At 39.2% G+C, this 13,823-nt stretch overlaps 1 protein-coding gene across 1 annotated transcript in view; it reads left to right on the forward strand.

Moving 5' to 3' along the window:
- fhip2a (FHF complex subunit HOOK interacting protein 2) overlaps positions 1-13,129 on the forward strand; it is a 36,720-nt gene extending 23,591 nt beyond the window's left edge. The window contains 7 exon segments of the mRNA XM_042336756.1: positions 792-961; positions 4,850-4,993; positions 5,543-5,633; positions 7,945-8,088; positions 9,201-9,341; positions 9,703-9,806; positions 10,795-13,129. Of these exon segments, the coding sequence (XP_042192690.1) occupies positions 792-961; positions 4,850-4,993; positions 5,543-5,633; positions 7,945-8,088; positions 9,201-9,341; positions 9,703-9,806; positions 10,795-10,900 (900 nt within the window). The 3' untranslated portion in view covers positions 10,901-13,129.
- The last annotated feature ends 694 nt before the right edge of the window (positions 13,130-13,823 follow it).

Below are 13,823 nucleotides of genomic sequence, written 5' to 3' on the forward strand. Positions count from 1 at the left end.
TAATACCTCATGATAATATGTGTTGGGGGGAGATTAAAAGTAACTCAGCAAGAAAGTAGAAGTCTTAATTGCTTTTGTGGATACAAGTCATGGCATAGCTAAACTGCAGGAGACCACTATAATATTGATGAAACCCAACCTTTTAGTACATTAGAAACAATACATCAGTGGGAGGGAATTGTTGAATAGCTACATTGGAGCTATATGATCATTTTAATGTACAGGATTCCAAGTATGTTAAATAGGATTTGTTTTAAAAAACATTGATTCACCGGGATGAATTGCTTAATTTCAGCAAATGGATTTCCCCATCAAGAGCTGAACACTTTGTCCTGTTAAGTTTGTCCAATTTAAAATGGAAGCAAATAATTCAGCTGGACTGTTGCATAAACAATTATTATACACAGGAAATTTGGATCCATTCAAATATTTGAATGTTTCTGTTTGAATTCATAGGATAGTCCATAAGTAATGTGTTGAATGACGTGTGTTAAACATCTCTGATTCTCAGCCACCTATATCATACAGCGTAGATAGAACAAGTGTGATTCACATAGCATATTTTGCTATGAACTGCAAAGAAACATTTCATGTCTGTAAATACCTGATTACTGCCACTGGGTGGGGTTGATGTGCTTTGCAAAAAAAAACGATGGGATGATCTGCTTTATACAGACTTCCCAGTTTAAATCAGCAGTGCAGTGAATAACACTACCCGAAATAAACGGTGTGTTAATAAAACTGCTAAATAATAGAAGCACTTAAGAGCATATGCCTCCTACGTTTTGTAGATCAGTATAATGACGCTGAGGATGTTTGAGCACCTATTGCTGAAACCAAATGAGCACATCATTTACAGCATGGTCTTAAGGAATTTGGAAGAGCGGAACTACATTGAGAATAAACCTCCCTGCCAGGAAGACAAGGATATAGTAGAAAATGGACAGATCGCAGGAGCAGTGTGAGTAATTCTATACCTCCTTCACGATCATGCTTCTTCCTGCTGGACTGGTGATTGAACTTAGTTTTGTCAATAATATTGTATAGGATATGACTATGTGCTATTCTTGGTGATTCACAGTTTACCTTGAAACAACAATATGTTATCAACTTGTTTTGGAATGTTCCTTATCTAGTCTATACATTTTATGGCCATAGCTATTTACTTTTCCAAACAAATAATTAAGGCTAATCTAAATCCACTTAGTAATACAGTATTTAACTTCTGTCTCTTTTAGTCAGTCTTTCTGATCTGAATTCCGAACAGTGGTATGAATTCAAGTTCATTGTGTAATTTAGTGCTTATTTTCCCCGCTATTCTGGCATTTGAAACAGGATAAATACAGTGGATCGACACGCAAAACCAATTGCCCATGTGGGGAATCTATGTAATAATAATAAAAATAATCCTTGCATTTGATATAGTGTCTTATCACGTCTTCGAGGCATCTCAAAGCACTTCACAGAATATACTGTAAGGTGAATTGACTATTTTGTGGGCGAAACATGTAGACACTGTTATGTATAAATGTAATCAACGTTGGTTCTCAAATTGGGGTCTGCGGAGCCCTGGGGGATTGTGAGATGGTTTCAGGGGGGGCCATGGAGCCGGGAGACACATCAGAGGTGGTGGTATGGGGGGTGTTGGCGTTAGGAAGCACAAAGGTAATGGAAAGTCTTAAAAGTGGGAAAAGCCCTTTTGTTTTAACCATTGATGTTCAAAGTTGTTTCTGCAATTTGTTCCTGCGCAGTGGATTTTTTGAAAATTATTGTTAAACCTTACTGTGAAGAAGTTAACAAATATTCAGTATTATCTACAAAATGCATTGATAATTTTACAATGTGACTTGTGAAAGTTGACATGTTGTAAAGTCATGTTTTTAGGAATGATGCTAAGGTTCTGAAATCCAATGCATGTGTAAACTAGATGTGGTCCTCTGTAATTTTGAAGTAGGCGATCCTAGAATACCAGATGTCCTTAAAAACTGTAAAACTATGGTCTTAAAACTGCTCAAAGTTAGTCGTGACAATGATTTAGAGATAGGGCATCCTTGAAGAACTAAACAAAGAGTCTTATAAAATTAGTGCCATTTAAAAGTAAATGAACATTTTCCAAGGAAATCTTCCAAGAAAAACATTTCTGATGACTGAAGTGCTTTAATTGGGACTCAGATTTTCATAGTTAATGTGCTAAATTGCCTGAAGCTATTTGCTTTAAACTGAGTTGGAAAAAAAAGCTCATTGAAGTTTTTGGTCTTTGAAAGAGAAATTTATTGCGTCGTTGACTGGTATATCATGTGGAATGTCCTCTGCCTCTGTCTGCTTTTAAAGTGAGGGCCATCTGCCTTTTTTAAAAAGAGAATAGTAAAATTCTGATGAGGTATATGTTTTGACTTTGATTCTCTAATGGACAGTGAGGGTAAAAGGTCATCGTGGATCACAACCTTGCATTAAAAGCAGTTAATTCCCTAGAAAATAACGGGGTGCATGGAGTACTTTGTACAGCTCAAACATAAAGATGTATGTTTTTTTTCTCCCCCAACACAAAGAAAGGGTTTTCCATAAATAATTCAGAAAAATTGCACTTAGTTAGCGCCTTTGAAGTTATAAAGAAGGGGTGGGAGCTAAGGAGAGATGGTCAAAGGCCCAGTCAAAGAGAGAATTGTTCAGACGGGTTTGGAAAGTAGAGAAAGAGACTGTGAGGAACAGGGAATTTGGAAGATTGTTCCGGAGAGCCGGGGCTAAATTGCTGAAAGCCTGCTTGCCTGCCTCTTAGAGGCCAAAGTGGAGGGAGATAGCAGAGGCCATTGACGGTAAAGACGCGGGTCTTGAAGTAGATTTGCAGGGAGGTGGGCTGCCAGTACAGAGGGAGATGAAGGGTTCACAGAGCCTTGTGTGGGAGAGAAGCTGGTCATCAAAGTTCTGTGGAGTCCTGTAGCTCAGTGGTTAGAGCACTCGCTTCGCAAGCGAGAGACCTGAGTTCAATTCCAGGCAGAGGGCGAAACCTTGGGCAAGTTTCCTTACTCCACACAGAGCCTAATAATAATCCCTCCAAAACCAAAAACAATAATAAATTGGTCATTTTTAATCTACGACTGTTTGTAGGACATTGCTGTGCGCAATTGGCTGCCGCGTTCGCCCACAAATATACAGTCAATTCACTTTACACTTTCACTTCTGTGAAGCGCTTTGAGACGTCTAGAAGACTTGAAAAGCGCTATATCAAATGAAAGGATTTTTTTCAGCGCCTTGGGACGTCCTCCCGACGTGAAAGGCGCTCTATAAATGGAATCGTGTTGTTGTTGTTGTTGTTGTTGTTGTTCTGGTTGGTCTGGAGCTTGTAAAGGCTAGAGCGAGGGAGGCCAGTGAGTAAGTAAGTAGGCCATTGAAGATCTCAGGTATGGCGATGGTGAAGATTTTCTCAAAACCACAGAAAAAGTAGTTTTCTAACCAGGAGAAACAGCCTGCATTGCTGTGATCTTGATAAAATGATAAAGGTTCCTAACAATTTGTGCTGGAACACCTCCCTGATGTGGGTGAAATCTGTTGGCGTTGGCATCAAAAAGCAGAGATCAGTGAAAATGATTCAGTATTTCATGTTTCTAATCACTTTTGGAAATATATTCTTCGGCAAGAAAAACTCTGAAGCTACATTTGTCGTGAGGATGAAAGAAATTTCAACTATTGTTGACGCACAGCACTAAGTATTAGTTGTTCTTGCAGAAAAATGAGTGCTACTTTGAAATAATTAGTACAAGTTTCATGTGACCAACCTCTGGCATTGAAGCTTGTTACAAGTTTAAAGAGTTGTAATTTGATTTATAGGTGAGATGAGGGAGAGCTGCTTAAAATGAGAGATGATAGTGCTGGCCAGCTGGTAAAGCATCCCTGCATTAAGTACAGCACAACCAGTCGCGTAGTAAAGCTCCCTCCGTTCTGCAGATGCATGTCTTAACCCACACTTAGAAGAGCACTAATGCAAAACCGTCTAGTTTGTGAACTATGTCCTTCAAGAATATAACTCCCAACAGTAAGTAAAGAAGCGCCTTGAATAGACAGGGACGACATAATAATAAATAATAATAACAATCCTTCCATTTGATATGCTGCCTCGTCGTGTCGTCGAGACGTCTCAAAGAGATTCGCGGGATATACTGCAAAGTGGATTGACTATATTTTGTGGCTAAGGAAGGGTCCAGCAACTGATGTTGCAGAGTTGTTTCTCCATAATGGACATTTTCCAAACACAAGTTGTGTAATATTAGCAGCCCTTTATAGCAAGGATATCAAACTGAGGATACATTTTCATATCATCAGCAGGACCTGAGACAAACTGAAGTCCTAGGAGTGAAATTTCCCAGTGTTATGAAAATGAAGGGAGTTTTTTTCTCCCAGTGTGCTGGCCAACAATTCCCTGCGTAAAATTGGTCGTACACTTCATGGCTGTTCGCGGGACATTGCTGTGCAAATTGATGGACGCACATTTAACAACACGTACACAACCACAACATTTTACAGAAAAACTTTGTGAAGCACTTTGAGACATTTGAGACACAAAAATAATAATAAATATAATAATAATTTGGTCGCTCAATCCATGATTGTTTGTGGGATGCTGCTGTGTGCAATTAGTTGCTGTATTTTGCCCACAAAATATACAATCAATCCACTTTACGGATGAAATATACCGTCAATCAACTTTACCTGTGAAGCGCTTTGAGACATTTTGAGGATTATTATTTCAACATGGTACACTGCAATATTAAATTATTGATAAAGATTATTATTATGTACACAAAGTGTACACTTCTGATTGTTTGCCTCGTTTGATCTTTGTTCCTGGCTTCAGAGACCTGGAGGAAGATCCTCTTTTTACAGACCTGTCGCCCGATAACAGATTGCTCGGGTCTGACTGGTTGACTACTTCCCCACCTCCTACCCCAGACCACACAAAACCTGACGGGAAGACAGAAGTTCATAAAATTGTAAATAGGTATGTCCAAATGCAGAATGTACGTTTCAATAGATACAAAAATCTCACGTTGGTAATTTTGAGTTGCGATCTGTTTGTAAACCGCCGTTTTTAATAGTTGAGTGTATAATTTGGCTTATGGTTATAAAATAGTTATTGCTAGGTACAAGTATATCTAATGAATTTCTGTGGGTTTGTGCTTTAGAACTTGTGAACATATTGCAGCTATGTTTCGTATCGTTTCAATCAAACATTGAATCCCCAGTAGAAGCAGCTTTGAAATGGTGACATTGTATTTGTGACCAATTAAGACTTTAATTTTGCCTTTGGGTCGGATGTGACGCAGAGTTAAACTGTCTTTTTTTTTAATAAAACCTATTTACAGTGGACAGTCGATAAGCCTGCTAGCTAAATGTTACCTTTCGAGAAATCTCATGTTAAAATGTCTGACATAAGTTAATTTTTATGCTGTAATTTTTAAAATTGTTAAACATGTATAACAATGAAATGTAAGATTTTTCAATGAGTTATATCCCATATGTTAAAAATATTTTTTTTTAAAAACGTTAGTTTCCTATGCCTTGTCCCTGATGAAGCAAAATCCTCTTACCATGTAGAAGGTACAGGCTATGATACCTACCTCAGAGATGCACATAGACAGGTAAGGTATATCTTAAAATCTTGAGAGAAATAAATGACCAAAGTTGGGTTGTATAGATGTCTATAGATCTCTAATCACTCAATGCTTATTCGCTACATATTTTTCAATAGTAACCCAGGTAAATATTCTGTTGTGTCAAAATGGTTTAAAAATCAGCTGTGACAGCTTGAAGGATTTTTATTTGCGGTTTTAATCTGCTTTTCCTCAAGACATTTCCTAAAGTTAAGCTTCTTTTGGTCTTTCAACAAGCCTGGCTTTCTTTAATATCGGTTTTAAGCTCATACTTCCACACAAGTAATATCTGTCAACACTAAAAAGGATCTACAGGGAGATATCTCCTCTCTTGTAGCTATGAAAGAGGGGATCAGCCTGTCTGTTTGATGGACAGATGTTTTATGTTCCTGCCTTGATTGTGTAACTGCTGTCTGTTACGCATTATCTATTTTAATTTGTGGAGTCCTTTAGTTCTTTAGTCCTTTAGTTCTTTAGTCCTTTAGTCCTTTAGTTAGAGCATTCCCTTCACAAGCGAGAGGACCTGGGTTTGATTCTTGGGCAGTTTAAAACGTTGGGTAAGTTTCCTTACTCCACACAACTCTGTTTACCTAGCAGTGAGTAGGAACCCGGTTGTCAGTTGATTGGCAGATCGCTTTTCCGGCGGTAATAAAATTTGTTCACTCAACTGTTTGGGACGCTGCTGTGCGCAATTGGCTGCCGCGTATCGCCCACAAAATATTCAGTCAATTTGCTTTACAGTATATTCTGTGAAGCGCTTTGTGACATCTCGAAGACATGATAAGGCGCTATATCAAATCAAGGATTATTATTAATATTAATTCAAATCCTGGTGCCTCTAGTGAAGAACTAAATTTCTAGAAGTAGGCTACATATTAATAACTGCAAACAATTTTGTTTTCTCACACAACGGTACTACTGAGTTTTGGTTTGCACCACATTCTGCCTGTTCTTTCACACAAACACAACTTGCAGCCAAGCAAATGACTTGGTTGGTGCAGAGGATTTATTCTCATGTGCTAACTAGGTTAAATAAGAATTTGTCTTTATCCTTGCATGCTTCTGGCTAAGTCAAGCTATCACACGGCAAAAGTAATTGAATGTCAGAGATACTTGTACTTGCCTGTGGGATTGGGAGGGGGAGGAAAATTACGGTGTTTGAAGTGATCTCACAGTGGTGGGAAAATAAGACCAATCTCTTGCATTTCTAATGCTCAGGACATATATCTGTGGAGTCCTGTAGCTCAGTGGTTAGATCACTCGCCTAGCAAGCAGGGCGAAATGTTGGGCAAGTTTCCTTACTCCACACACCTCTGTTTACCTAGCAGTAAGTAGGAACCCGGTTATTAGTCGATTGGCAGATCGCTTTTTCGTGGGGTAATAATTCCATCCCCCCAAAGTAAATAAAAAATAATAAATTGGTCACTCAATCCACGGCTGTTTGTGGCACGCTGCTGTGCCCAATTGCCTGCCGCGTTTCACCCACAAAGCATAGTCAATTTACAGTTTATTCTGTGAAGCGCTTTGAGACGTCTCGAAGACGTGATAAGGTGCTGTATCAAATGCAGGGATTATCATCATTATTATCAACCCTGTTTGGCTGGGGATGATATAGAAAACTATTACCATAGCAGATTGTAATCAACCATTTACTCATTATCTAATACCAGTTCAATCTGTAGATACCCATGACACAAGTAAAATTTTGTGGCTTGCCTGTCATCTCAGGAGGGTAACTTTGTTAATAGAATAGGAATTTTGCAGCTAACCAATCTATTTTTTTCGTTCTTAAATTAAACCTGAAATCTGAGCGAGCCTGGGCATAGTTTTGTTTTGCTGCAATTAACAAATTCCCTCATTTTTCATGAGCAGGTGAGACATTTTAATAAATCTATACAAAATTGGAACATTTTTACTACAGCCAGTACCTAGAAAAAAAATCTATTAAAGACGTTCTCTCGTGGAGGAAATAATAATAATAATAATCCTTGGATTTGATGCAGCGCCTTATCACGTCTTCAAGACGTCTCAAAATGCTTCACCGGATATTCTGTAAAGTGAATTGAAAGTATATTTTGTGGGCAAAACGCAGCAGCCTGTTTGCATACAGCAGTGTGTCCCACAAACAACCATGGAGTGAGTGACCAATATTATTTGGGTGATTTGTTGGCCAGGATACCGGGAGAGAGAAACTCGCTTCTCTTTGAATAGTGTCAACAATTTTTAATGTCCCCGCCAGAACAGGACCTCGGTTTGACGAAGGACTAACTTTACTCATTTTGTCTTATTGTTGATTCAGTTTCGGGAATGTTGTGGAAACTGCATGAGGTGGGATTGGCCAGGGATGCCAAAACCTTTGGAGAAGTGCAATTTGGAAGCCACTTTCTTTGAGGGACATTTTCTCAAAGTTCTGTTTGATCGAATGGGCAGGATCCTTGATCAGGTATTGTGAAACAGGTTGGAGGTGAATGTGGTGATTCGATTACAATACTTTTAATGTTTCCTTCTCTGCCGATTTGTTCTGTTTGAGGAGAATGGTTTACTGAGTTAGAAGTGGTACTTTTTCTACTTGATGCTCAGTGACCACATCAAGAACCTTCATTCTTGTTGTACCTACAATGCAAAGTTTCACTGATTTCCCAGTGCAAAATGGAGCCATAAATACCAAGAATTTCTTCGGGTTAGGATTTCCTTGTCCCTGCTGGCATGGTAATTGGGGATCAGCTATTGATCTCAACATCTCTGGGCTGCTGTAGGAAAACCTCATACAGGTTTTACCCACTTGTAATCAGTGACAAGTGACCCTTTTCCCCACCCTCCTCTTTCTCCTTAGCACAAAGCTGTGCAGGTATGGACAAGATCGGAGACAGCTTTGGCACTCCCAAAGTCAATTAACCTGCAAACACTTTGTCTGGGCTCGCACATTAAGAATAGCCACTTGGAGAAAGTCCTGGAGGGTGCTGCCATATTGAACCTCATCAGGCATTGACAGCTTTGGGGAAGGAGAAGAAATTCAAGGCAGCAAATTGCAGCCAACTGACTGTAATATTTGACCCGAAAGCACTTTTTCACCTCGCAAACTGCATGACTCTCAGACGTTGCCAACGTGAGTGCTGTTTGCAGCGTATTTTCAAGCTGGTTTTGTGCTGCGATTCAGCCTATTAAGGTCTGAGATAGAGTTGGCTGCTCTTGAAATGAGGTCGCTTGGCCATAGACATGCAACTACTTATTTTCCTTAAGCCCGTGAATGAGGTCTGCAACTGGACCACTTTCAAGCGGGTATTTAAAGTGAGAGCCTTCTAGTACGGCAACTGCATAAATCCCTTGTCTTTCGGGTTCAGAGTATTATGCCTCACATTGGGTTAGTGTTAATTTGGCCTTTTTTTTATGGTTTTATCAGCTGGTAAACCGTGTAGTGGATATAGCATTACGTGTGAAGCAGCAGTAGATCAGAGAATGCACTGCTGGACTGGCTGACTGAGTGGGATTTGTTTTCCTGTCACATGCTTTGCAGTCGGAAGCAATAATATTTTTTATCCTTTTCTCACTTTTCAGCCTTATGATGTAAATTTGCAAGTGACGTCTGTCTTGTCAAAACTGTCATTATTCCCCCATCCACACATACATGAGTACTTACTGGATCCCTACATAAACCTGGCTCCTGGGTGCAGGTCTTTGTTCTCTGTTATCGTGAGGGTAAGTGCATCTTAACCTTTCTGTACTCTTTTATCGCCAGTTAGTTATACTTTTTGAATATGCAATATTTTTTACACCATATTCAGATAAAATATGTGACATGGATTTAATTGTAAATACATGAATGCACCTAATAATTCATCCAAAAAGCATTTGGAGTCCTGTAGCTCAGTGGTTAGAGCACTCGCCTCGCAAGCGAGAGACCTGGGTTCGATTCCCAGGCAGTATATTCTGTGAGGAGCTTTGAGACGTCTCGAAGACGTGATAAGGCACTGTATCAAATGCAAGGATTATTATTTTCAATGCTCAAAAGAATATGTACAGCACTGCTTTGCTCAATTCTCACTGTTTGAACATCTAGGTGGTTGGAGACTTAATGCTGAGAATACAGCGAATCCCAGATTTCACACCAAAGCTTTTGTTAGTCCGAAAACGTCTGCTGGGATTTGAGTCAGATGGACCTATGTAAGTTTACATCAATCACTTACTTGGATATATGTCGCGCGTGCTTCAATCTCCAAATGCGCTTCCAGTCGATGTTAAACCCTAGCTAATGAGGCAGAAAGACCATAAATAAAATTCCTTTCCCTTCTTCAACACCCGTCTCTCACCAGAAATGTGCTTTTGTATCCCTTCTCTAAAAACGATGACCAAACAAATTGTTTGCTATAAACTTAGGTGAGCTTACAATATGCTTGACTCAAACTGCAAAATTCTTAAGAGGGGTTAACAGGAAATGAGTAAGCTTTGTGATCTGAATCAGCCCCTCTGAAAGTTGAAGTGTTAATTCTTTGGCTAATATAAATTATCATGAAATACAATTACAAACAGTTGCAAACAGTCTATTTCTACTTCAGTCTCTGAATTGCAGCAAATTTTTCGTGGCCTGGATGTTGAAACGTATGATTTACAAGTAGTTCAATATTATACTGGCAGAATAGAAGGAACTTTTCACCATTTGAGACGACTAGAAGACGTAAAAAGCCCTCTATAAGTGAAAAGTGCTGTATCAAACGCAAGGAATATTATTATTATTACAGTACGGATGGGCAGAATAAATTACCCAAACATAACTTTGAATTGGCTGATTCACATGCACTAGGTTGAATAAGGTTTTTATTCAGTGTCCAACCTGCTTATGTGCAAATATATTCAGTGCTGATGAAGCACGATCATTTGAATGCGCCAAACATACTGCAATTTCACAGGTATCTTTAAATTATCATTTTAATTTTGTCTAATTGGCTCGCGGTCGTTGACCATTAGCCATTTTCCTGAAGGTGAATCAGTTTCTTAAAACTTTTGAAAACCGTAGCACATTGGCTGACTACTATCACAGGTTCAATTTTCAGTTGATTGCATTGCGAGCCGAGCTGTATAGGAATATAAAGTTCTGAGATATTTACTGCACATGAACGCTCACTCACCCTTCTCTTTCCTTTTCTCTCGGCAGCATTGACCATATGACTTTGTTGGAAGGAGTGATTGTACTGGAAGAGTTCTGTAAGGAGTTAGCAGCTATAGCCTTTGTTAAATTTCACGCGTCAGCAACCCCCTAGGCTTGGGCCGGTCTCTGTTCAGAGGCTCCCCTTTGTTGTTTGTTTTATCGGCCAGCTGCGATGGAGAATATTTTAAACAACGTGCTCTGCTGTAACTGCTGCCTGTGGCATGCTGCCCACAACCGGTGTCCTCGATGTCGCCATGTGGCGGGAAAAAAAGGGAAATGGCGCTCAAAAATGAGCGACTGGTGCAGTTGCCTGCGAAGATGAGGGAATGTTTGGAAAGGGAGACTTAATACTATCATTGACATTAATATTGCAAAAATATTGTCTTTCAACATTATAACTTGTCAATAATGCTTAGGTTATGTTTTACAGAGAGAACGAGTAATTTACACCTGGTTCCTTTTAAAATCATGACAGTCGCCACCCCCCCTCCATCCCTCCCTCCCCTGCTTTTATTGAAAAGAAATTCTCAAATACGTGAGAGTAAGCTGGGGAAAGGTCAATAATGGTAACGCTGATAATTGTTCTATCAAATGCAAGAATTATTTAAAAAACCGGGATGCTGATCTGAAGCTATTACATGTTTTTTGTTTGTTTCGTGCCTTTGAAAAGGGCGGCATAAAGTGTTATGCTAAAATGTTCTGTCGCTTTTTTTTCTTTCTCCGTAACAGTCTGGAGATCACAGCCATCTGATCAGGAGATCATAGCTTTAGGGATTCTTTAGACCCTTCGCACATGTTTCCAAGCACTATCCTCTTTACCTGGATGCAAGTCTAACCCTAAGTATTGTATACTTGCACATTCATAGCGTAATGTTTGGTTTGTGGGTCCACTTCACTTTAGTTTTCTGCTATAAACTAGTACTCAATGTTTAGCAAAGCTGTAACAGTCCTAAATGTATACAGTAATATTGTCATCACTGACATGTGTATAATAAAACAAGAAATGTTAAACTATAAATCGCCCATCTCTGCAAAACCTGGAAACAGCTCCCACTCGATGTTTGTTAAAAGTTGTAAAATATGCCTTTTCCCTTCAATATACAGTATTATGCACCTTAAATGAAATAGGGTGATTTTAAATTAATATAATAGTTGAGACAGTACATTTTCAAATGCTTATTGCCAGGAGGTTGTTACCAAGCATTGTATTTATAGCTTTAGTAAACTATTACTAACAAAACCGTTTATTTAATTGTTGCAACAGCCGGATTCCCTAGTGGCTTGGCACGTTTAACCCAGCAACTAACTGGGCAAACGTGGCATACAGATCAGGAAGCTTCCAGGTTCGATTCCCCAATCTGTGAGTCAGTTGATTGAGTCAGACGTAGTTGCACAAGGAGCTCAGTGTCCTGGGTTCGGATTGGAAAGGTAACTGGGGGTTTGTGAGTTCCTGATCGCTACTCAGCAGCCCTGCTAGAAATGCACGTGTGTGGAGCAAAATGCGGTCATGTGTAGAGGACCTATATTTTAAATGTTCTTCCGACAGTATCAAGACTCACATATAACTAATTGTCCCTTTGGGTGAGGCCCCCTCGAAACTGTATCCTAGTAAGTGGGGGGAGGAATCAAAATGCCTTCAAGAGAGTAGATAAAATTGACAAAGAGGAGAAATCATACTTTAAAGAAAAAGCTTCTTACGTTATAGAAATATTATTATGGAACAACATATTTGGGAATATTTGAGCTTCATTGAAACATATTGTACTGGTTTATGGTGGTTGTTTGATATGTTGGGTTCTGTTTCTGTAAATAATTCTTATTTGAAATGTATTGGGTGTATCATTGAAGTATTACAAACCAAATATTATAAGAATTCACAGACCTGCATCTAATGTCACAAGTCTTCCTTGTATTAATATTTGTTTTCTGTTGGTAAGCGTGAGTCACTTTTCTTTTGTGTGCAATATAAAAGCTGTAATACCTTACATGCGGCTTTAATGCAACACTTTTATCGTATATAAGAAGACTTATATAATGAACTGTGCTTGTTTCATCTGTCACCATTGTATATGGTCATTTCGTCAATAATTCACCTGATTTACATTAAAAAGTACAATCAGAATTTTCCAGGGCTGTCTTGAAGGAATACTCTATTTTCACAGACTGATATTTTATTGACTCATTTGGGACGCATTAGTGTTGGTTTAATAGTTATTAAACATCAGTGTAAGTTTATTGTTGGAACAGACTGCTGAAGGTAGTGGAATGAATTTTCCCGCTGTTAAGACCAGTCTTAAGGCCAGAAAGAAAGAAAGAAAGAAAGAGAGAAAGAGAGAAAGAAGGTTTTAATCCACACATTAAGGAAACTTAGGTTAACACAATTTTCTGTGCTTCTGGAATAATGGTGTGAAAGCGAAATTAATTTTAAAATGTGCCTCTAGAGCCTCCAACTGTGCCTCTCGAGTGTTCTGTGACAGATCAGTGTAGACTGGAAACCCTCCCTCCCTGTGACGACTTCACTTTTCATCATTAATCCACTTCACCTGGTCTTGAACGAACCAAAGGATACTTCCGTTGCATTCCATCAGGTCCGAAACACTGACTGTCCAGGGCTTTGGGATATCCTCCCGACGTGAAAGGCGCTTTACAAATGTAATTTTGTTGTTGTTGTTGCGTGCCCAGGAACTCGAAACCATGAGGGAGAATTATTTGGACACACAACTTTTATATTACAAGCTTAACCTGTGTTTGGGACTTTGAAGAGAGATGAGAATGGCCAAAGAGGCCTTTGCCCTTTCTCAGCAAAGTCCCAAAGGAGTGTCTTAAGCAAAAAATGGTGTCCACCACAATCCCCAGATACTGATACAAATCAACACTTTTGGGATGGATTCTGCTTATATCTTTCAATTGGTACCTTCAAGGTCACCCTCTCAAGCTGTGCAGAGCCGTTATACTTAGGGGTACACACCGAATAATAGAATATTACAGCACAGAAGGAGGCCATTCAGCCCATCATGCCTGTGCCGGCTCTTTAG

The sequence above is a fragment of the Callorhinchus milii genome, unplaced genomic scaffold (genome assembly GCF_018977255.1).
Source record: "Callorhinchus milii isolate IMCB2004 unplaced genomic scaffold, IMCB_Cmil_1.0 Scaffold7, whole genome shotgun sequence".
NCBI classification, from domain to species: domain Eukaryota; kingdom Metazoa; phylum Chordata; class Chondrichthyes; order Chimaeriformes; family Callorhinchidae; genus Callorhinchus; species Callorhinchus milii.